General features: G+C 39.1%; 1 protein-coding gene across 1 annotated transcript in view; it reads right to left on the minus strand.

Annotated features, from left to right (window-relative positions):
* Positions 1-26,262, minus strand: part of AHR (aryl hydrocarbon receptor) — a 48,325-nt gene that overhangs the window by 17,032 nt on the left and 5,031 nt on the right. The window contains exons 2-3 of the mRNA XM_081164463.1: positions 18,927-19,114; positions 1,306-1,415 (exon numbers count right to left, since the gene is read on the minus strand). Coding sequence (XP_081020589.1) covers positions 1,306-1,415; positions 18,927-19,114 — 298 coding nt within the window. The remainder of the gene's footprint in view (positions 1-1,305; positions 1,416-18,926; positions 19,115-26,262) is intronic.

A 26,262-nucleotide genomic window follows, 5' to 3' on the forward strand; every position in this document is an offset into this window, starting at 1 on the left:
TTGTCATGACTGTTCCCATGAAAATGGAGTCGGTTTTTGACACCCAATTTGTCATGACTGTTCCCATGAAAATGGAGTCGGTTTTTGTCTATGTTTGGGTGTCAGGTGCCAGCTGCCAGCAACACTGAAGGAATCATGCACCAAGGCTGTAGCCCTGCTAGCTACTGGGTCTGCTTCCTTAGTTTATTTCTTGCACGGAATGCATTCTCAAAGCAACACCCAGCAGGAGACAACTCTCCTGATCTCTGCAATGCATTCAGGAGAAGGCGGAGTCCCTCCTTCCCCTGGCCTGCTAATTAAACATTAGCCCCACCCGAAAATGGATTCAGGACCAAATCTGGTCAGATGTCCCCCAGGTCAGATCAGGGCTCTGTGTCAGGGGGTGGGGGCTGAGCACAGCCCTCAAAACTAACAACTTACACTATTCATTTAAAAATCTCAATCTGTTTTAGTTTCTTAGATTCCCAGGCAACACTGGGCACTTTCAGGTAGTGTTACTATAAAGCATCAAAGGATTCTGCACACATTTACAGATTAAGATACACCTATGATGTTATATGCTTAATGCTTTAATTATGGGATTTTGAAAATACATATGCGGTCCAGAGCTGAGGACCTAAAAACCTGTAATTCAGATCCCAACTTACTAGTTTAAGCCCAAAATACTAACATTCACTCTGGACAGTGTTTTAAAGAAGCTAGGAAATTAAATTATGTAAATAAGTAAAATGAGCAACATAGTGTGTATTTAACAACTTGCTTGGTTGTCATAGGTGACAAGTAAATCCATACAGGCCAGTGAGTGGGCTGGCAGAAGATGGACAAATTTTTCCTAGCCTGTCAGTTTAGTATTTGTGCTAAAGGTTGAAGAAGGAAAGTCTTTTCCTCTGTGACGAGGACATAAATGCACTAGACTGGTGGAAGAGGGGTGGGCCATTCCAGTTAAAGCTCCTTTGCCAGTTAAAGCCAATAATTTTATTAGCCTGTATTTCTATGAAGAAGGTTCTCCCTGTTCTGTAGCAAAAACTGAAATGCAGGCCATTAGCTGACTAGTGTATTTTTATTTTATTTTTTACTAGACTTGTAACTTTTGTAGGCTTACTTACAAGGCTTAGCTAGTAAACAATGATTTTCTGGCTCAACCCATTATACATAGTAAGGCATTATGTTCTAGATCTTAGAAAAAGATTAAAGAAAAGCCTGAAGTGGCAACTGGAATAGATGCAAAGTTTTTGCTTATGCTTCTATTGATGAATGTAGCAAGATTATTTCCCACAGAAATTCTTTCAACATAACCACAAGTACCTGTAGTAAAAGTTCTCCTTCAAGCATGGTCTCTCTAGGTTTAATAGTTCTGCCGCTTTCTTGAATGCCATTTCTGTCAGACTTTGCAGAACTGGATGATTTTAGTGCAACTGCAGAAAAATAAAAATGTAACATTTCTGTGAACAAATTATCACTTGAGTTGATTAACACGAAATACCAAAAAAGTACTATTTCTAAAACTACATATTCTGGAAATGCTTATTTAAGATAGAAAACTCCAAAAATAACAGAGTAAGTATAATTCTAAAAGCTATTATCCAATGCTGCAACATTGATAGGATTAAGCTTTCTCACAAAGGAATTGATTCTTGTATTTGCTCTAGTTCTTACTGCTACAAATTCTCATGTCTTATATATAATTTTTTTAAAAAATAAAAAACTTTGCAATTATTTGAAGAATAAAACATTTTGCATTATCAATTTCATATTTAACAGGGAAAATGAAGTGAACTGTTTTTCATTTTAGGGTTTTATAATTTTGAAAATATACGAAACCGCTTTGGCAATAATTAAGCTATAAATGAAAGGAAGAGTGAAGCTAGTAAGAACACTGATTGGAGAATATTGATCAAAAGCTCAAGAAGCTGTGACTACATAGCAGAATTTCACTGAATGGCTGGGACTGGGGGTGGGGAGACAAGGAAGCATGCATGCTACAGATATGTTCACTGCATTTTGAGGGCAAACTGCCATGAAACACATGAATTTGCTGATAGAAACACTCGCACACTCATTCTGGCTGCCTGGAACTAGTATTGTGGTTTTCTGCTCTGTGACCTGATTTTTCCTGCCTAGGAAGCTACAATTTTCAAGAATTATGTATATTTGATTTTTATTTGACTCCTATTTGCATTTTTGGCAATACATAAATTAAGACCATCTTAAAAAGAAAATACGTAGGCAGCTCCAGCCTTCGTTTAAGCACATGCTTTTTTTAATATAGAAGGGTCAGTTCTCTAGTTTTTGTCACTAGGTCATGTTGTTTTGGTGCAGTGTTTTCTCTTGTACTCCGCCCAGAATGAAGCATCAAATGCAGGTTTGCAGAACAATAAATCTATTCTCTTCAAGCCAAGCTCCGTAGAAGGAAGGTGACATGGAGGTGTGGGGTGGGGAGGAAGATCAGAAAGAAAATAAAATAAGACATAGCAGCTTCCTTGAGGAAGGCCCCAAACAATACGCTATGCAAAGTTTCAAAGTCATGGGACTCCACTTAGTGTGTAGTCTGAGTCTCAGGCTCTGGCTTCCTAGAGACCAAAATGCCAGGTCTGGGAATGCAGCTTCCCTAGCTTTGCTTCCTACTATGCAGTCCTAAAATAAAGCCAGAGATTGTGAATGAAGTAGATGTCCCTCTATGAACAGGCCATTGCCCTTCTCTCACTTCCATTAGATGAAACGTATTTGAAAGTGAGAAGAAGCATGTCACCGGTGATATGCTGCTGGACACACAGTTTTTTGAATGAAGCACCCTCTCTCCCCGCCAACTAAAATGAGAAATCAGGCAACCTGCTCTCCCTAATCAAACAGTCTCCAAATGCACCACGTTCCTTAATGTTGATACATGAAGTCATTTGTGTTCCAACGCTGCAGTTCAAATATTAGGTTTATTTCTCAACTCACAAAGAAGCAAATTTACAAGATGCAACTTACAGAAAAAGTCATAGCCTCATCGTACAACGTTCACTTGAGTTTCATGCAAACTGATAGCTGGGATAAAATAAAAATTATCACACATCTTCTTGGAATATTTGTATCACTGAATGACATGGGCAGGTTTCAGAGAACTGGGAACAGGTCTGCTTCTGCAGCAGGACTTCCCCACCTCCTCCTTCCCATTGAAGCTGTATTAGCCCACAAAACCCATTCTCATTGGGGAAACTAGCAGAAACTGGAGATACCACTCTTGCCCTTCAACCATTCAAAGGTTTTTCTGGGTCTCACCCTTGGCTTTCCAGATAAATATTTGGCTTTGAACCCAATTATAACTCAAATACATAAAAAATAATTAAGCCCATTTCACACTCCCACTAGTGGATTGAAAAAGGCCAAGAATTTTCTGCACATAGCCTGGTTTTCTCAAAAATTAAAACTCAAGCGCATTAAATCCAATCTGCCAGTTCAAGCACAAATATTTTAGATAGCTTACAGGCTTACTAAATTCTACTACACACTAATAGAATACCACCACTGTTAGTAAGAAACAATAGCAGTCTACTGCAAACAAAGGCATATTATAATCTACTGAACAGAGTTGCACTGAATTTTTCAACTGCAATTTTCTTAAAGCATTCTATCACAGGAAAAAGATGTGCCCTTAACAGTCATAAATTGTTTAGACATTCTGTGAATGACATTTTGTGCCACTTTAAATTCAAATCTGTTTCTCTGCATACAAATATCCATGGTCGAGAGGGGCAGATACAGGAGGCAGGATATCTAAGTAGGTTGAGAAATTGTACCTGAAAAAAAGTTTAAGAACACCAGTGATCTTCACTGACCCCAAGCAAAATAACTTTTTCACATTTAAAGTATCTGTTTGATTACCACTGAGGATAAGGCTACCAGCACAAGCTTCTCTATTTCCCAATCATACTGTAGTCTCAAACCATCCATCATTCCCTAGTCATTCATTAACTTGGTATGGTAATGGAGGATGGACTTAACGTAAACACAAAGCAAATGAAAACAAATAATTATTCCTCTTCACTGTAGTCTGTGTCAGTGGTCAGTGTGCATGTGTTTCTCTATTTTGCCACCTTCGTAAGGTCTCATGTGCACACATACTTGAAGATTTCAGGAGATTTTGTCACTTGTTTCTTATCAAACCTCTTGGGCATGCAGGTGATGGTTTTTATAATCTGTGGGATACCTTTTCAAACTTTGATTTTTAAACTCAGGGAAATTTGAAAAGCAACGTGACATGCTTTCAGTGTTAAGGGCACCTGAGGGCATACCTAAGTCCTTTTGTAGCTTCTAGCTTTGAAGACAAAGAAAATGATTTAAGCTTGGTCTGTATTAAAGAAAACTAAAGTACTTGTATTATACTGTGATATTGTACTGTGACTGAATGATGCAACTCCAGAAAACTTATGAAGTAAAAAAAAAAAAAAGTTAAAGTTCATATTGAAAATTACAAAAACTGTACGTAGTATGCAGCTTTAGTGAATTCTAATATAGGGTGCTTATTTAGCATTTATAATGCAATGGTGTGTTTTATTATTATTTTATTATTTTATATTTCTTTACACCCCGTCTTTTTCCTTGACAAAGAAAGTACTTGGGCTAAGGGGGCTGGAATGTGGTCCTAGAAAATGAAAGCGAAGTTCTGGGCAACACTGGCATAGAATATTTCACGTTGGTGGCTGAAACTAAACCTTGCTTATATCATTTGCCATGCTGAAGCTGACTTCTTTTGATGGAGATAAGCTTAAGAACAGTAACAAGATTAAGTACAAAGAAGCACTGGCTGAAAGAACAGAGAACAGATGAAGATTAGATACATCAAAAGCTGTAGAAATATTGTTCACAATACTAAGACCAGTGGCCATCCCAGTCAAACATACTGTACTTCAGAGGTGCCACTTACAAGCACGTTGCTTTAGGATAGAACAAAAAAACCAAGGATGAGAAATGTTGCCTAGTGCCTGACATTAAGGAAGACAGGAACTGTCTTACATAGAGCTTCAGTCTTCTCTACACTGTCTGGTAGCAGGTCTCCTGTGCTTCCCTACTTGGAAATACTGAGGATTGAACCTGGGTCCTTCTACATGTAAAGCAGACGTTCTACCACTGAACTATGGTCCATTGTATGATCACTTATTCTGCCGTTGCTGAGAATCCAGATGAAGACCTTAGGGTAAAACCTGTCATTGATATTTGTGGCTGCTACAGTTTCCACAACTTCATTTTTGCAACGTGCCCATTGTCAGATGGCATTCACCATACGTTCATCTCCAAATACTGATGATACAAAACTGTATATGGTACACAATTGGTTATGTGTGTACATATCCCCCACCAGACCTCCACACCTAATATGCGAACATCAGAAACTGACTGGTCCTTTAACTGTGTGGAACCCTGCTCACTATAACAACTAGTACAGCACAATTTATGATTCCACAATGCTGAAGGCAGTGCATCAACCAAATATTGGGGCAAACTGTGCTTTACACCACTCTGCTTATTGTAGTGCTCAGGCAGCAACAACAGAATGTTTATCAAACTCTTGAAGGACCACCATTCGTGACTCGTTGAGTGGGTTTGGCTGGTTGGGTTATACATAGAGGCCAAAACAACACTGATCTTACCTAATGTCCTACCACTCAACTACAGCCCTTGATTGTGCTACAGTTTTCTTAGAAGCTGCTGCCAGGATGGGAGCAGCCGCTGTGACCATATAACACCAATCCAAAAAGATTTACATTGGCTTCCAGTACGTTTCCAAGCACAATTCAAAGTGTTGGTGTTGACCTTTAAAGCCCTAAACAGCATTGGCCCTGTATACCTAAAGGAGTGTCTCGACACCCATCGTTCAGCCCAGACACTGAGGCTTGCAGTTCTCTCAATGCGAGAAGTGAAGCTGCAGGAAACCAGGCAGAGGGTCATGCCTGCCCTGTGGAACACGCTCTTGTCAGAGGCCAAGGAAATAAACAACTATCTGATGTTTAGAAGATATCTGAAGGCAGCCCTTTATAGAGAAGTTTTTAATGTTTTATGTTTTACTTTGGCTTTATAATTTGTTGGAAGCAGCCTAGAGTGCCTGGGGCAACCAAGTGCCATATAAATAATAAATTATTATTATTAGAAGTGAATCCCACAATGTACAGTGAAGCTTATTCTCAACTGTAGTAATAAATGTCTTATTTTATATTTTTAAAAATAAATCACAATAACAACATGGCTGTTCCAAATAATGCCAATGAAGATAATCAATTTGCAATGAACTTCCAAAAGTTAAGTAAAAAGGAGGGGTAGAAAACATTTTAGAATACCAAATATTAAGTTGTTGATGGTTGTTTACCAGCTTACGTTTATTTCAGGAGACTGACTTCTCTTTCAGATTTGGTAGCTGACAAAACAACACTGAAATGTCAGAACCACTACATGCCACGATAAAGAAGAGCTTTAAAATTATACTTTCAGGGAAAACACATATAAGATATAAGCACAGAATTGTAGTGTTGGAAAGAGTCCCAAGGATCATCTAGTCCAGCCCCTTGCAATGCAGGAATCACAATTAGATCATACATGACAGGTGGCCATCTAACCTCTGCTGAAAAACCTCCATGGAAGAAGAGTCCATCATCTTTTCTGGGAGTCAAACAGCTCTTATTGTGAGAAAGTTATTCTTGTTTATTCAGAATCTTCTTTCTTATAACTGATTCAGGTTCTAGTCTCTGGAGCAGGAGAAAACAAACTTGTTCTATCCTCCATGTGACAGCCCTTTAGATATATTTAAAGATGGCTACCATATCACCTCTCAATCTCCTCTTGCACAGGCTAAAGGTAAAGGTACCCCTGCCCGTACGGGCCAGTCGTGTCCGACTCTAGGGTTGCGTGCTCATCTCGCTTAAGAGGCCGGGAGCCGGTGCCATCCGAAGACACTTCCGGGTCACGTGGCCAGCGTGACGAAGCTGCAGCTGGCTCGCCAGCACCAGAGCAGCACACGGAAACGCCATTTACCTTCCCGCTAGAAAGCGGTACCTATTTATCTACTTGCACTTAGGGGTGCTTTCGAACTGCTAGGTGGGCAGCAGCTGGGACCGAACGATGGGAACTCACCCCGCCGCGGGGATTCGAACCGCCGACCTTACGATCAGCAAGTCCTAGGCACTGAGGTTTTACCCACAGCGCCACCCGCGTCCCTCACTTTCACAGGCTAAACATACCCAATTCTCTCAACCATTTCTCATAAGGCCTGGCTTCCAGACTAATCTGAAAATCTGCTCTTCTCCTTAGCTAATTAAACAACAATAATTTTTGTTTTATGGAAGAGAACTCTATCTGAAGTGGAACTCTATCTGAAGAATGGAAAAGGTCAAAGTTTTCTACTTGCTGCTCTTCAAGGAATAGTTTTTGAAAGCAGTTAAGGGTGAACACACTGTATATATTCCACATAAAGGCGGCATTTAACAAGACGTGACAAGCAGGCAATGCCTGCACACCTCATCCAGACATAGTATTTTTGTGGCTCTTTAAATCTAATCATTTCAACTTCAAAAAATGGTTAGAATTTCAAAAGATTAAAAAAAGTTAAAATACAAATTCTGTCTTGAAATACTTCAATTTTCTAAACAAAATAATTAAATCAGCTTCAAATTAAGAACCCGCCCCCCACTACAGAAGATATAAGATTGTTCAAATATATGCTCAGTTTAAAATAGGCGGAGGATATACTGGCTGAGAAAGCACCCTGGGAACAGAGTTTAAGACTCACCATCTAAATATTTAATAAACCACCAACAATATGAATGAGACTGTACAAGACTCATCAAGAAAGCTCATAACCTTAGCAACTGGCAACCTGAAGGGCAGGCTGAAGGGCAGCCACACCATACAAAAGATGCTTTGGGAAAACAGCTAGAGTTAATTCTGGACCCCTCCCCCATTTAATACCACCACAAGAAAAACATCTTGACTATAGCAGGCTTTGGGGAAACAAGGCACTTAGAAAAGGCTTCACACAATGCAAAACAATGATTCATTTGCAAATTATAGCAACTTCCAAATTTCAAGTCTCCTAAATAAAGCAATTCCTCATAAAGATCTTTATAAGACATATGCTCACAATAGTATCCAAAATATTATCTGTTTTTAGAGGCATTTCCAATGAGTGATTAAATGCCATTTAACAGATGACTGAAAACATTCAGCACTTAATATACAAGAAAAGGCTCTAGGTCCATCATTTCATTTCAAAAAAGGAAAAAGGAGATCTTTAATTTTTGATTGCACCTACGGTGCAGTGCATCAGATATTCCGTACAAATGTTTTAATCTGTAATAGCTTCTGTTTGGAAAGGAAAAACTAGTTTCCAGGGCATTGGTTAAACAGACACTTTTGAGCATTTTTGTGTGGATGCAGATGCCTTTTGAAAAGCTATAATTATATAGCATAGTCCAAGTTAGCAGGTGTTCCCTTAGTACAAGACAATAAATTATTAATCCATAGTTGCATGTGAGGGGGAAAGGCTTTGTCACTGTTAAGAAGGTCGTTGTTTCTCAAGCCTCACCCCCAGCATGACAGGAAAGTTATAATATCTTACAGCACAACTGCAGTGTCCCTGAAAGCTTGAAGAAGTAAAAGCTGTTTAAATCATGAACTGGCATACAAAGAAAATCAATCTCACTACTTACTTAATGGATAGGTGCAGGGAAAAGATGCAGGAAGCTGACATTTTTTAAAAAGTCACATTTCTCACTGAACCTGCCAAGAGAGGGTGTAGGCCCCTGTATTCTCACCACATGCCCCCAAACTATGCAATTCTCTTCCAAATGGGATGGGGCGGGGGAAGAGATCATCCTCACATCCTACTGTGGCCACAGGTAGCCGGCAAGACTTTGAATGAGGCAGTTGCTGCACCATGAATTCTCCATGTCTCTCCGTCACACTGGCACCCTCCACACACATGCAAGGAAAAAGGACAGCCATTGCCCAAAGGGCCCAAATACCTATGGCATCTCAGGTTTGGTTGTTCACATGTGGTGAGGGGACCTGAAGGAGGACTAATGCCTACTACTCTCTTCCTGATGAGGAGGACATAGTATCTGAGCAGATATTGTGATGGCTGGCTTTTGTCACAGTCTAGCAACAGATAAAGAAGAACAATCCAGGATCTGCAGACAGGAAGAGACTTGATGTTCAGTCCCTGCCATTAAGGTGTTCAAGAGAAAACAGACTACAAATAAGGAACACTGTTGGAGAACTTGGCTTGCTTTTCCACACTTCAGTCACCAGGATCTGGACATTTTACTAAGTAGAATTGAAAAATAATGGCTCAGTGTAAATATGAGTATGCTGAGTTGTTTCCAAAGATGAAATAAGTCATTGCGGACTCTTAAGCTATGCACTGGAGTCTTTGCAGAACTTCATATTGGTGACTAAAGGCTTTAATTTCTAGATCTATCCGCTTTGGAAATTCTGTTCTAGAAATGTAACCACACACTAAGTGGTACCATTTCCATACATGCAAGCAGATCAAAGGTTTTAAAATTGCCTTCAGAATCTACCACAAAATTATAACTGTTCAGGAAATGGGCTCTGGCTACTATTTAACACCATCTGTAGAAGTCTCTGTGGAAAAAGAAGAGATGAGGAAGGTGTTGAAGGGAATCAACCCAAGGAAGGCCACAGGGCCAGATGGGGTAGCTGGAAGGGTATTGAGAGACTGTGCAGATCAACTAGCAGGAGTTTTCACTGGGATTTTAAATCAATCCCTAGCCCAGGCTATTGTTCCATCCTGCCTAAAGTCCTCTATTATCGTTCCAATAGCAAAAAAATCTAACCCGGAAGATCTGAATGATTTTCGTCCAGTTGCACTCACACCTATAATCATGAAGTGTTTTGAAAAGCTGGTACGAAATTATGTCATTGCCTGCCTACCAGAGGGACTGGACACATTCCAATTTGCTTATAAAACAAAAAGATCGACAGAGGACGCTGTGGCGATTGCCCTCCATGCCGTCCTTGCACATTTGGAGCAGCAGGGGGGTTATGCCAGACTGCTTTTTTTAGATTTCAGCTCGGCATTTAATACCATTCTACCACAACGTCTGATGTCTAAACTGGAAGATCTGGGGCTGCCGTTATCACTTTGTGGGTGGATATTGGACTTTTTGTCAGACCGCTCCCAGAGGGTTCGGTTGGGCCCTTATACCTCTAATATGCTTAAGACTAACACAGGAACACCACAGGGATGCGTACTCAGTCCGCTCCTTTATATTCTCTACACGTACGATTGTGTCGCTACTCACCCTAGTAATAGGGTTGTCAAATTTGCAGATGACACAACTGTGATTGGGCTCATCTCTGAAAGGGAGGGTGAAACGGATTATAGAGATGAGGTGGAGCGGCTGACAGAGTGGTGCAGAGCTAACAACTTGCTCATAAATACAAGGAAGACAAAGGAGCTTGTGGTGGACTTCAGGAGACAGAAGAGCAACGTCCAGCCACTTTTGATTGATGGGGTCTGTGTGGAGAGGGTAACAACGTTCAGATTTCTGGGCATTGAATTGCAAGACGATCTGTCCTGGAGTGTCAACACAAGGGGGCTTGTGAAGAAGGCGCAGCAGAGACTGTACTTTTTGAGAATTCTAAGGAAAAACCATCTTCCGCAGAAACTGCTGCTTGCCTTCTATCACTGTGCCATTGAGAGCGTGCTCACTTATGGCTTATGTGTGTGGTACGGAAGCTGTACTGCCCAGGACAGGATGGGGTTGTGCAGGGTTGTTAAGGCAGCAGAGAGCATTGTTGGCTGCCCACTCTCCACCTTAAAGCAGATTTATGCCACAAGGTGCCATAGGAAGGCACTGGACATAGTAAAAGATCCATCGCATCCTGGTCACTGTCTCTTCGAGCTCTTGCCGTCGGGACGGAGATACAGGTCGATGAAGACAAGAACGAGTCATCTTAAGAACAGCTTCTTCTCCAGAGCGATCTTGGCCCTGAATGGGAAGCCCGGACTTTGAAAGTCATCTAATCTCCCTTGCTGTATTATATTGTATTGTTTAATTAGTGTTTTTATGGAGCAGTCAAGTAATTTCGTTGTCCCCGAAGGGGGCAATGACAATAAAGATATTCTTATTCTTATTCTTCTAAATGTAAATAGTTTCTCCATGATTATGTCCATATCTAAATAGGATCTTCAGAATAACATGTTGCATTTTGACGTGTGAGTTTTTCCTCTGATGGCAACTTTTGCAGTACTTTAACTCAAACAAAAATTAACCTTTCTCTACAGCATAATTAGAAAAGCATACAAATGGGGGAGGGATTAACATAGTTTTCACATACATTAGGCAGAAGTCAGCACTGCTTGGCCCTTATCCTTAAGACAGTAAGAACTCAGCAATTATACTTAGATTTATTTGACTTGCATTGCAAATAAAACTCTACCCATCTCGTTAAAAAGCTCAAAAATAAAAACCTTTCCATTCTGTCTTTTTTCTACATATTTTTGGCAAGTCATATAGGAAGCTGTCTCTTTTCTAGTATAACATATGTGCATTTTTGTAATGTACTACCGTCCAAGCGTGCTCAATTTTTGTTGTGCCAAAATGACATCATGAATTTTGAGAATTAGGGCAAATTCATACAACATGCTAAAATGAACAAGAAAAACAGTCGTGAAGTTCAATACAATAGACAACATCCATGTGAATTTCTAGCTCAGAAAAAAATAGTTACTTGGCAAAAAGCCTTAAAGCTTTAGGTACTTTAGATAACCAACACTTACCTCATTAGATTACGAAGTATGTATATACTATGAGTCTTTCAGATTGATTAAAATTTTCATCAAAATGCGACGTGTGCACCTTTTATTAATTTTTAGAAAGGAAATCAATTTGAACCTACAAGCCTGCAGTGTCATGCATCTCACCCCTTTAAGATGAGGTTAAACAAAAGTTGCACACAGTAGGATCCTTACAATTTGCCAGAAGAAATAACATTCACAGTGGCAAAGACTGATCTGTTTCATAATTATGCATTTTATTCATTCCAGATGCTTACAGAACTTGAGATTTGCATAAAAGTGGGAAATATACACCACAGTGCTCTCACTAGAGATCAAAGTGTTTATGCAAATCTTAAATTAGCATGTAAAATTCAGTAAGTAAGTGTACATCATTATGAATGTTGTTGATTCTCCTATTGTCCCTTTCTGATTTAGAACATAATTGTTTAAGGCATTTCTATCAGATGCTAGGGGCTCAGGAAACATTACTGTTCTTTTGTTCAAGAGAATTTCCACCAGCTAGTAACCTCTAATCCTCAGGCAGCCACAAGGTCATTATGAAATCCTAAGTGATTGATGTCAATGAGTTTTATTCTTCACTAACTGTAGATTAAGATAATCCTGGCTACTACTCTCTTCAGCAAGTGTGCACTGGGTTAGAATAATTTTGGCCTAGACATTCAGGACTTGGTGTGAACCATGGACAAGTCCTGCCACTGGAATTCTTTTTATTTTATGTTATATTTTTTATTAAATTTTCTGTTTTACAATTTCTAATAGACATTGTATATACAGTACTTTAAAATATAAAAACTGGCAGAAAGTAAAAGATGCAAGGTTCCTTATATTTCAGCAGACTGTAGCGCCACATGCAAAAAATAAATGAATTTGAAACATTTAAACGTAAATTTGTAATTGTCTGAATAACAATACCTTAATATATAATGTACCTTGTATAATTTTATGAAAAATCCAGGTTATACACAATACATTCAGCTATTTTTGTCTGGCCATTTGTTTTGAGCTTTCTAGGATTCTAATTTTATCTATGAACACATAAAGTTCTGCATATTTAGGGAGTCCAAGCATGAGGAATGCACTGTCTTATTTTTGGGTAACCCTTTTTCATATCCACACAAATCACCTTTGGTAGCTGAATGACTTATTTGAATGAATGACTGCCAGTATATGCCTACTTTAACATCTAAGATTATTTACCAAGCAACTATTCTTCAGCTTGTGCTTCATGAGAGAATTCACAAAGCAGTGTTTGTTTTTGCAAAAATGGAGCATTTGTTTATATAGGGGAAACATATTATGTTATAAATGGCTTTAACTGTAAACATCTACAAAGCTCCGGCATGTAAGAAAGCCTTACTTCCTTATCGGAATTCTGATGAAATCAAAACAAGAAAGCAGGAATTTCTGTGAGAAACAAGGTGTAGTTGCTGAGTCATGCAGAAGAATCTGATCTTAAAAATATGCTTTGCCTTGAATTCTCACTTAAGCTACACAAAGGATGTTCTAACAGTATCATTAAACTCAAATTCTTTACAAGTCTTTCATGTTTATCAAGGCATTCATTAACTCTTTGGTACCTGATGGATGTGTGGTGTCTTAAACTAAGGCAGAATATTTGGAATATGAGTAAAATAATGTTTCTTGCAGCAATTACTAAAACCATGTTTTCATTTGTATTAGAATTTGGCAGAGACATATTGGCTACTGACTAGCCCTTTAAACTCATGTCCCATGTACTTTTGAGCAATACAAACACACTTCTCAAAAACAGATTAATCTCATTAAATGTTACACCAGCCTTGGATTTAAGCACTCACATGGAAGCCATAGGTGACAAAAAATTACATGCAGGTGAGTGAGCTTGTATAAATGCCATTCTTGTTAGCATACCACATATCTAGGCTGTGTTAAGTTTGAAAAAAGACATTTTTGATGCTGTGTTTTTGCAATTTGAAGCCCAACTATCTCCCTTCTTTAAGCAAGTCTTGATGCGAGGCCAGATGACTTATAACATACTGGCATCAAGTCTTGGTTTCAAAACATGGCTTATTCTGAAACTACAGCTGTCTGAATTTGGGCATAACTGGGAACTATGGATAATTTAAAAGGAGTGAATGCCTCCATTCTCCTCCTCCTCACCATAAAAGGGGATGGATGGGAATAAAGTAAGCCCAAGACTCATGCACCAGTGGAAAAGTGTGAACAGATCCCTCAAATATATAAAGGCACTTAGCCACATAACAATGACCACATATGACGTCTACAGCCGCTGACCTGCTATCTTCTTTGAGAGAAGAATTCAACCTGCTAACTACAAAGGAAATGGACAACAGGCATTCATTAACTCTTTGCTAGTGAAAATCCCAAGCTTGCAATTATTGTACTGGACACTTGAGTAAACAGGGAACTGAAAAACTGCAGCCTCAGTGAGCACATGACATCCACTCCCTGTTATTTCTAGGAACTGCTTTCTCAGTGTATTGGAAAGAACACAAAGGTGTCACCTCAGCCCTGTGTTACCAGAAAGTGCGCAAATATATTCTTTCAGTCTTTAGGAGAATTCTTTTCTAGTTGGGAACAGACTGAGAGACTGAATTGCTCAAGGCCATCTAAAAGCACACACTGTTTGAAACCAAGACCCCCTGGAAAGACACTGCAATACTAGAATTCCATGCTATACAAAAATATAGCACACATTTGAAGCAGTGATCATAAAGGGAAATACATTGCCCAAAATATAGACTGAAAGCACAGTTACCAAACATGTACAGGCTTGAGACATTAAGAAATTATTTCAATATGGGTAGCCTTGTTACCTCCTGAGTTTGCAGCAAAAACAATCAGAGTGCTGTGACATCTTAAAGATTTGCCTCATTTTCAGAATAGCAGCATTTTAGGAAAAGGAAAACTAAAATTTTCTTTATTGGTCTCTAGATTTTAAAATGAAGGCTGCTCAGTCTCTACTGGTATACTTAAGACTACAATCCTATACCAAATCTGAGAGGGAGCACCACTGAACTCAAGGGCACTCACTTCAAAGTACACAAGCATAAGATTACAGAGATAATATTATTCAGATTTTTAGATGGGTTTTCTGTATGAATAGGTACTGTGGCTTTCTGAATTGTGTTACAAGCTATGTTGTTGTTATATAGACAAAAAAGCAAATAAACAGTTCTCTCTTGGGAGAACAAGCCATTTGAAGTTTTAAAAGCTTACAATAAATTGTATTGTAATTTTCAGTTTAAGTTTTGTATTAAAACACAATATGTGATTTCTAGCTCTCATTTAATGGTTTACAAAATCTTTAAGCCTAGAATTCAGGCTTTTGGCTGCTCATCATTTTAAGAAGAACTAATTGCTAATAAAAATCTAAAAGCTGACAGAGAAATGCTATTCATTTTGGAGTAGTCAATACGAAGACTACTGAAGAATGATGTTTTTCCCCATCTTTAGCACTGATTTTACATATCAACTGAACTAACACGACAGGACAGGTTTAACATCTATTTTTAACAAGTTTTATGTGCCTAGCCCTAGCTTTAGGAAATCTGAGATAATTAAACATGAAGTTAAAAGCTAAGCACAGGTAAAAAGAACTCCCACAAAATGTCAGCACATACCCACAGAAAGTACATATCCGATTACCTAGTATCCTTAAATACAGCCTATTTTCCAAAAGCGCAGCACAACCCTTTTAAATAAAGAATGATTTAACTCAATAATTCACTTACTGAAACACATGATAATACCTCCTAAAATTTTGTTTGCATTCATCACATTCAAATGCTGTGCCTCTAGCCCTGGAGTAAATTTTGAAACATTGACTAGAATGTAGCCCTTGGATCTAACCAAAAGAAATGCAAGACAAATGTCTTATTTTAAATGTCATATTGAAATGGAATTTTTCAGCATTCTTAACATCTGTAAAGGCAATTGTGTTGAATCCAGAGACTGCTTTTAGCTCCACCCCTGACGATGTATCACCTTCCAACAACTCTGTGTTGTGTTCAGCCAATGCACGAGCAACCAATTGCTCATTGGGGTTCTTTACAATGAAAGGGGCAAAGCTAAAAGCATGCCCCTGCTCCAGATTAAACCCAACAATCCCCTACATGCGAGAAATATATAAGTAGGACTTTATTCATAACTAAATGCCATAGTTCAGATAACATATTAAGCTAAGGTTAAAGCCACAAGCTCCAGTTTGCAACCACACTCTTGCAATACAAGAATGTTAAATCTTTATACTGTATACTGGAGGTTTCTAAAAAAACTAAATTTTAGGAAAAAATAACATGTATATACTAAAAAGAAGTTATGCACCACAAAATATAAATAACCTGCAATGTAGACATTTATGCAAATCTGCTTAATTTAACTGTTCCTCAGTAGTGACTCAATGATTTTGAGTGTTTCAGTCCTGAAAAACAACTGCTTAAACTATACATCTTACATGAACAGTAAGTAGGTGACATATTCCAAGCCACATGTGAACTGTATATAAAATAGATACCTTCAGAGTTTACACATTTTTAATAAGATCATTAGAATAATTCTTTGGTTATGTCTAACTAATCGACTTCCAAAATGGATTATTTAAACACAGAAAAATGCAAGTGTTTCTTTTGGAGAGGGAGACTATTGTTATAGCAAATTCTTGGGTTTCCTTTCAAATGCGATTATATGATTGCACGTTTATATTTTACTTTCCTCAGGAATTCACACACCCCTCATTTGTATCCTGTTATTCACTTAGCATTTCCCTTCACATCAGTTAACTGTTAACATGAGCCTAGGAGATGCAACTCCCCATCACAATATGCGTTTCTACATTTAGCAGATATGTTAAGAAACAAGTGCTTTTACTTGGTGCTGTATCTAGATGAAACCTGATCCTTTTGACAAACTTCTCTTCCTTTCACTTGTTCTTCTATGTTTACTCTCTTAGGCAACATCATGATTAGCAAGAGCAGGGGAGGAGAACAAACAAAGGAAGCAAGTACATGGCTGCCAGTGCACACTTTCTTAACCTCACGGGTTGCCTCTGAAAAAAGCTGCCACTACACTGTAGTCTAAAGAAGCAGGACATACTGGAAACAGTTGTCATTACAACTGCATGGGGTGGGGATAGGCGCAGAAGAAAGACGAGAAGCCAGAAGTACACAACACAGACATGGCTTTGTTCTGATATCCAAAGTGTGGGAAGTCAAATGATAAGCATTTCTAAAGCAGTTTGCTTGTTTAGGCACAGCAGGCTTTATACTGCAGGCATGCAAACTACATGTAGAGACTTCTGCGCATGGTGTGTGAGAAATTAAGGGAAGTAATAATTTAATAGATCAATGTCTCCAGAGATAGAGGATGTCCGCCACCCCAGGGGGAAACAATCAGGTTCTGGTTTACAGTGAAAAGTTTAGGATTTTTCTACTAGTTGCTTAGTGTCTATTGATAGATTAGAGTTACATCCCCAAACTGCTATATCGTTTGGCTGCTATGGGTGGATCTGTACATTCCTGGTGTTTTCAAAGCCCAGCCACTGCTTCCTTCTCTGCCAATTAGTAATTTGTGGTGTAACTGGATTTCTGTTCTCTTTCCTCCTGCAACTCTTGCCCACCAATTGTTTTTCTCCCAGCTCAGGTTCCAGACCCTTGCTTGTGATGAAAACTGCTAGCTGCAGGGAAAGTAACTAATTTAAAAGCTTATCTGTTAAATGACATTTCTAACTTTCTGTAATTTTGCCCTGATATGATTATGGTATACTATCAGTTATTAGTTAATTAACTACCTAAGATTGGAGAACTTGCACAAAGGCAAATATCCAGCTGTGTCTGTTAGTTAACAGAACAGGCACCAGGACTTCCCCTTCCCTTCCTCTCCTTTCCCTTACAGCCCCACCCACACTTGGGCAACATCATGATTAGAAAGAGCAGGGAAGGAGATCCTTTAGGGTTGGAGATCCTCTGGAGAAGATTTGTAGGACTGCAGGGGAAATGCTCCAATATAAAAAATCCCTCACCCTATATTTTAAAGCCAAGGCATCCCAAACACTGTTTCGCATGTTTCACAAAGTGTTTCACAAAGCAGCAATCCTTATACTGTTCAATTCTTTAATTACCATGCAATGTGGTGAACACAAGATCCATTATGCTATCATATGACTAACTTAAGTATACTTAACGGAGCACTGTAAAGCACAGAGAAATTGTAAGGGAGAAAAATATCCACTTTCGTCCCAGATACCCTTGCATTGGCCCATCAGCATAACTATAACAGAGTTTGGCCGCTGAAACACTTTTACATTCTAGAGGTTAACATGAGTCCTCTAATGGGTACTAATCAGTTTAGGTTTTGAGTGTTATAACTTGCATATTTCCTTGAGTCTAGAAGGAACTAGACAGCCAGTCCAATTCCCTTGGAATTTGATCTCATAGATCCCCATTTGTTAAAATTATAGTGGCTGCATTCTGCATTATATGCGGTTTTCCAGTTCCCTTCAGGGCCAGCCCCATATACAACAAATTACAGCAATCCAATCATAAGGTGACCAGTCCATGAAGCACATAGCCAGACTATTCCTAACCAGCAATGGTTATAGCTGCTAAACTAGACAAAGCTAACAGAAAGCACTACCAATCATATGATGGTTGGATTAATAGCAGCCAGCCCATTTCTTCATCCTGGGGGTAGAGAGATAGCTCACTTCTTTGTTAATATGAACATGTATAATGAACGGCCAAATATGCAGTATTTGACAATGCTCCACGGGTCACATTCAGTAACAGTGAAATTATGATCAACACACTTCCATGTTCAGGCAATAGTTCCTTGTAGTCAGATTAGGGCTGGTTTTTCCCATATCATGCCTCAGAAAATATTTGCATGAGGAAAAAATGTGGGGTGGGGAAAATTCTGCAGGCTGATTAAGACTATTTTAAAATTTTAGTTAAAAATAGGTCTTTCAAAAGGAGTGCAACTCTTTTTTTATTATTCTTACCTACCGGCACACTTGGTCCTTCAGTACTTTAGTTTAGTGTTTTTTTAAAAAAAGCAGCAACAGCATAAGACTAAAGTTACAGTACACACATTTCATAGTCAGTTGTGAAAATAAACTCAAATTTCTTACCATCAAAGAAACTTTTGGCTCGTAGGTAACTAACGCTGAGCCTAAGCACAGACAGTTTATCCAGCTTGGCAATAACATCCTGAGGGAATGGCAGGAGACTAGCCAGGCGATCCAACTCTGCATTCAATCGATCTCTATGCCTCTTCGATGGATTAGACTTGGCTCCTTCAGGAGGTGAAGGTTTCACTCTGCCATAGTAACAGAACATAGTATAAAGTCACATTTTAAAATAACTATACATTTAAATACATTCTCATTAATAAAGCTTTTATTGGGGCTCACACAATATTTTAATTCACACATTTCCTGAATAGTTCTGTCACTTCCATTAAGGTGATGAATCCCCAGCACATTCTTCCTTTTAAAGAAATTCTCTCCATTCAAATGGAAGCTGTGAAAAAAGACTGGGGAGCTGGGAAATGTTATTCTGACCCACTCCCCCAAGGTTTGGGGATTTAACAACTTCCAAGTATTTTATATATACTGCTCTGTGGTCATTTGAAATTGCAAGGTTGAAATCTGCAGAATTACACTGAAAGTCACTTACACAAACAGCTTATGAAATAGGGTAGTCTGTACATAGTTGCATCTTAAAGAGCCACCCACACAGCAAGGTTCATGTGTGAATTGGGTCACAGCACCAGTGGTCTGAATTGTTCCCAGTTAGTTAAGAACTTGCTTTGTTGAATGTTGAGCACATTATGTAACCATACATAGATTTTATGTATTCAATGCAGAAAGTCCAGTTAATCTACCTAATGACACTATTTTAGGACGGCCCTCTGAAGTAACCATGTTTTAACATATCTAACTCAATAAAGTCTGAGCCAAGCAAACCTCAATGATCAGGGTCTTCCGTCAAGTGGGTAATACCATAGAGAAGGATTAGGTATGTGAGTCCTAGATTATTTAAAGATCAATCCACATCCTGTCCTACAATCTTTCAGGATTTCCTTTTTATTCCAAAAAAGGAACAATACTTTTATGATTTAAATGAAAAGAAGGATCACACTGTTTCCTTCTTAGTGATTGTTCCACCCTGCTTGTTCAGCAACCCTTTTTCTTTAAAAATGCTAAATTTGCTAATTGTAAACATACAATTTTTCAGCTTTAAATTTTTATTAGCTTTTTCTTAGATGTTAGATCTATTTACTTCACATGCCAGCTCCCTTGCTGCCCAACAGCACCATTCTGTTTTTTATTTGGGTCTCTATGCTATCATCTATGCTCAAAAATCTCCATTTTGTCTGTAAAGGTGAGCTGACAAGGTCAGTAAGTAGCACAAAATGAATTTGCTGTTCCTGCTGTCATACATTGCTGAAATGGAAAAGGAAGGAAGCCAACATGTATGCACTCGCCTGGGAACTCTCAGATTTGCTAAAGGCTAATTTTTCTATGCCCCCCTTTTCTGTGCTCCTCCAAGATAACACTGTATCACCATTCAACTGGCTACTGGGAACAGAGCTCTTTGGTTACGTTAGTAAACACTCCTTTTGTAAATGGGGATAGTCATTCATCCTTCTTTTGTTCACCAGAAAATCTTACTTCCAGTGACTGCCTTAACCTTTTGTTTTTCCTAAGCCTATAACTGGTTATAGACTTCTGCACTCAGGGAGACCTGACAAGATCTCAGAAGCAGCATGATTTCAGGAGAGCTGTCTTGTTAAAATAAATTCATCCCAATTGTCTCCTAGAGCTCTTGGTTTTGTGTATCTGTCTCTGCACTCTTCATCCAATGGCCATCGACTGTTAAAGCCTTATCACAGCTAAAGAAAGGCTTTTTCTTTTTTGGATTTACCCTGATGCTAAGGACATCTGCTAATTTTGACATGTTTTCTTGCATATCACAAAGAAGGAAAAGCATAACTGTCTCTCCTGCCCCGCCTTGCCCCCAGCTTCCCAATCTCTGCTCGCTCCAAGCCTCGCTCCATCCTGCGCCCTCAAGCACTAAAGCAGCACTTAGTCCCACTTGCACCTCTCTTTCTCTATGGCAGTCTCCAAAGTTATCTTGCCTTACTTTCTCAATAGAAACCCAATTTTGGTTAGGGGGAACCTCTGATCTCATCTCTGTTGCTAAGTATCTTATGAGAGAAATTCTCTACCTGGACTGTTGCAAAACGTCTGTGGTTGAAATGCTAATTCCTGAGTCAGCTTTACTGGACCAACAGAAACCTGTCCTCCAGCAGAAAAGAGCCAGGTCCATAGACAGAAAAGTTTTCAATGGAACTAGAGTTAAATTCCCCCTACTGATTCAAGTTCCAGAAGGGCTGAATATTAGTAAGTAGGTTTCTGATGTGTAGAAAGATGAATGTCCAGAACAAGTGTGGCAACACCTCCTCACAAAAGAAAAACAAAACAAACAACAGCAGCAAGTTTGAAGATACATACAAGCATCACTATGCAGCAAATGAGTATTTGAAAACAGCCTGCCAAGAAATCCCACAAGATTAGAAAGCAAATATGCCACCAGAAATGCACCAGGATTAGTTTCAAGACAGGTGACAAAGCTAAAATTAAAGCTTGATAACTATGTCACTCTAGGTACCCTTCCTGAAATAATGGCATAACATCATTTCAATACTGTCTCTTTTACAGAACATAGCAAAAGGTTCCATCCAGTTGCCATTACCTTTAATTCAATTCTCCACAACATTTTAGACAAAGAAATAATAATAATAATAATAATAATAATAATAATAATAATAATAATAATAATAATAGTAGTAGTAGTAGTAGTAGTAGTAGTTATATTTATACTCTCCCATTTTCCTAATGGGACTCTTGGTAGCTTAGACAAGGAAATGCAGCAAAAATGCAAATATAGACCAGATCTTATGTGCAATTGTTTATTATCAAGAAACAATGCAAAAAATAAATCCACAGTTGTTCCCAGACATGGGTTAATTATTGTTATCCAAAAAATAGCTAATCCAAAAAAGGGTTAGCTATTTTGTATATACGGTAGTTTGATACCTGAATTATTAGTTCTCAACATATCTGCTAACACCTGTATCTAAAAGGCAGACACATAATGTAACATAAGTAAAAGGTAAAGGTAAAGGGACCCCTGACCATTAGGTCCAGTTGTGACCGACGGGTTGCGGTGCTCATCTCACTTTATTGGCCAAGGGAGCCGGCGTACAGCTTCCAGGTCATGTGGCCAGCATGACTAAGCCGCTTCTTTCTTTCTTTTTCCAAAATTTTTTTTATTGGTTTTCCAAATTTATAACTAAGCCGCTTCTGGCGAACCAGAGCAGCACATGGAAATGCCGTTTACCTTCCCGATGGAGTGGTACCTATTTATCTACTTGCACTTTGATGTGCTTTCGAACTGCTAAGTTAGCAGGAGCAGGGACTGAGCAACGGGAGCTCACCCCGTCGCGGGGATTCGAACCGCCAATCTTCTGATCGGCAAGTCCTAGGCTCTGTGGTTTAACCCACAGCACCACCCGTGTCCCCGTAACTTAAGTACTCTGATTTAAAGTAGTAGAGTTGCAGCTGTTTCAATGTAAGTAGTTTGGTTTAAAAACTGGTTACGACAATTTGTCTACATTATCGAATAATGCATTTGGTTTATTCATTATTACCCTTAAAACCATATTTTGGCCTTGTTCCAGATTGAAAAACACGTGGATTTTCATATAATAGTTGGAGTTGCTTGTAACAAAGAAATGTTACAAGAATAATTATCCATGTGTCTAGTGCTAGTTAAGAAAAACTATTTTATAAATTTGTTTGTAAATTTAACATCTCCTTGCTGTCTTGAAATGCTTTAGATTTACTGAAATGCTTTGGCTTCCACCACACCAATAGCATGGTCCCTTACCTTCCTTGTTTTACTGGTGTGGCTGCCTGCCTTTCCTCTCAGTCCCACCCCCTTTACTTTAAACACACAGGGTCCTAATTTCAGTGAAAGTTGACAAAGTTACTCTTCTTCCAGTTTTGCATCAGACCAAATTACATGACTAAAACATTGTGCAACTCAAAACTGTCAGTAGCCTAATACAAAGCAAGCTGCTCAAAGTTGGATTATGATAACCTAAAACAGGGTCTCTTAGTGTCTACACCAGTGTTTCCCAAACGTTTTTGGGCAACGGCACACCTGCTTACCGGAAAAAAATCTCGCGGCACACCACCATTAAAGCCCCGCCCCCGTGACGTCAGCGCGCAGCGTCACGCCGGGAGGGACGCACAAAAGTGAACGTTTTTTCCCTCCCCCTTGCCGGGGTGGGAGGAGGCAGCAGAGCGAGGGCAGCTGAGGCGGCGGCGGCAGCTGAGGCGGCGGCGGCTGCGATAGCGGGCGGAGGAGGAGCCGTCGCCGGGAGTTGCTGCTGCTGCTGTTGTTGCTGCTGCTGCCCGGACATGCCGGCCTCCTCCTCCTCCGCTGTCTCGCGCTCCTCCATTTGCACGCGCTGCCCCGCCGCTCGGCACCACCACCGCGGAGCCGCCCCGGCTCGACGCGGATCCTCGCCGCCGCCGCCTCTCGCCGCCGCCTCTCGCCCGCCTCCCTCCCACGGCACACCAGCCGGTGTCTCACGGCACACTAGTGTGCCGCGGAACACCGGTTGGGAAACACTGGTCTACACAATAGGGAGAAGACAAAAACTATAGGGAGAAAACTGATCAAGCAGAAATCATAGTAGGAACTGGCCAGAGGAAATTCATCCTAATTTCAGATGTCTTATCCTTAACAATCTTGTTCCATTCAATAGGTTAAGTGCTTGAATTTTAAATTTACACATCCCTTGTTAATGAATTAAAATAGGTTCTTTTCACTCTCTTGATATCTGCTAACAAATAGAAGGATACTCTACTGCAAAGATAACACTGTTAGTTCCCCTCTCCTTTTGAGATCCAGAATTTGCATTCCAACAGAATACCATGGTACAAAACAGTGTAGAGTAAGGAGTGTCACCTTTATATTTTTTGGGGGCTTTCAAGATTTAAAGCCAGCTTTCTTCAACAGGAAAATAAAGATTCAAGAGTTGGCCAATGATGGTGACTGGCTGTTAACGATCAGAAGGTTTACAGTGGGCTTATCTGTAATTTTAGGTTGACCGCAATACCTCAAGGGACGCCCCTCTCCATATACACCTACCCAGACCCTGAGATCATCCTCCGAGTCCCTTCTTTGTGTGCCTCCTCCATGAGAGGTCCGGAAGGTAGCAACACAAGAATAGGACTATTCTGCAGTGGCTCCCCATTTGGGGAATGCTCTCCTCAGGGAGGTTTGGTGGACACCTTCACTATACACTTTTAGATGTCAGGCGAAAACATTCCTCTTTAACCAAACCTTTGGCTGATTGACATCCAATGTCCTATTAAAATGTGTTGTAGAAGGGGGGATTATTGGGTTGTCATTGTTTATATTTGCATTATGTGTTTTATATTGTAATTTTATGTTGTGAACCACCCTGAGATATATAGGGGGTTATACAAATTTAATAAATAAATAAAATTTAAATATCTATAAAAAGAACCAAGGCCATGTTTAATCAATGGAATACATCTCTTCTCTGGAGTAAGCAATTATGTTAAACCTATTTCACTATAACACGATATTAAAATAAATGTTTTAAGAATATATACTCTTTTTTAGCCAAAACAATACTTAAAATTTATCATTCCACTGTGACATTTAATAAAAGAACACTTCTCAGATTACACAGAATTCCAGGAATATTCCCAGTTGCACACTGTTTAAAGCTCCCCAAATCTGAACTGTTTTAAGTTCTATAGGCAGTTTATAGTGGAAGTGTTTTGCTTAACTTAAGTAAATCACTCTTAGATAGGCACCAGACAATTTTCAGAAGAGCAGGAAAAAAATAAGCCAATTAAATATATTTCTCAGTTGTAAAAGGTTTACAGCTTTCCTTTAGCTAGTAGACAGGTAGTCCAATGCTATGTAGAAGTTAACCCTACTGAATTTAGTGAGACTTACTCTAAGGCAAGTGCATATAATTCTCACAGCTTAAACAAGTATTGTTATAGACTTCCTGGTATTTATGTAATATTTTATTCCATTCTGTAATATTGTATTTCAACACTTGAGGGGGTGGAAGAGGTTATACATATTCAGTTCAGATATGCAGAAGATGCTGTGCACATGTAAAACACAGCAGTTGATATAGTAAAGTAAGGAACCTGCATTTTAATGTATGGATGGACAGAATCCTAGTCTATTCTTACTGACTCAAGTGATTTCCAAAAACGTTAAAAAAATTATCCTTAAACATTCTATCACTATTGTTCGAGGCCTCAATCACCTGCTTTCAAATGCTCCAACAGATAAAAGGCAAAAAGAAAATGGCTTAATAATTTTAATGTTATGTGCCCATAAAAGTAAGCCCAGAAGGAGCCTGGGTTTCACTTTCTCCTTCTCTATTATTGGAGATCTGCTGTGGTCAATACGGTATTAAGTAGAATTACACATCAGGTCATGCGCCCAGAATAATTAGGGGGTTCTTCATACCTTTTAACCTGTGTTACGGTTTTAGACTTCTTAGAAGTTCTTGTAAGTTTATGTTAAATCTGCTGCAACTCGATTTTTTATGGGCAGTGCCAATCCTGAATGTATTGGATTTGTGACCATTATGCTCATTTGCCTTCCATAGCAGTAATGCTCTGCTGGATGAAATATTAATTGCCTCTGGTCTATTTTTGGGGAATCCTGCAACATGTTTTTACTCTGCATTGGAGTTCTGCTCTGGCTCAATATTGAGTAGAATTCCATGACAGTGTTATGGTGATCAGCAAGCGAAAGGTGTCCACTTATTTACTCATAAAATGCTTATACCAATTTATGCTGAGAATCTCTTAAGTAGTTCACAATAAAGGAGGGGTCAGCAAGGGTTACCCGCCATGGGCTGGATCTCTTCCATGGAGATCGTCCGTGGGCCGGACTGGCACAGCATGATGCCGGAAATTGCATCTGCACATGTCTGTGGCACCGGAAATTGAGTCTGCACATGCCCAGATGCCAAAAATCATGCCTGCCATGTTTTTAAGGTAGAGGAATAATATTTTATGTGCATTTGACAGTGTTGGTGGATATGTTTCACAATTTTATACTTTCCCCTGTGCACCTATGGATGAATATAGGCAGCATATGACGATGAAACTATTCCACTATTTCCCACATCAACATATGACATGGTTCTTAAACAAAAACAACTTACCACTGAAAAGTCAAATTAAATGCAAATCTTTTGAAACATTTTAGTCCAAGTCCATAAAAGTAACAATGGTTGAATCTGTCTCTTTAATTAATGTTTCATTAAAAAAACCCTTTAAGTATATATATTATGTTACCATAGAATGACATCTAAAATTAATT

Source organism: Podarcis bocagei (genome assembly GCF_964188305.1).
Source record: "Podarcis bocagei genome assembly, chromosome: 12".
NCBI lineage: Eukaryota > Metazoa > Chordata > Lepidosauria > Squamata > Lacertidae > Podarcis > Podarcis bocagei.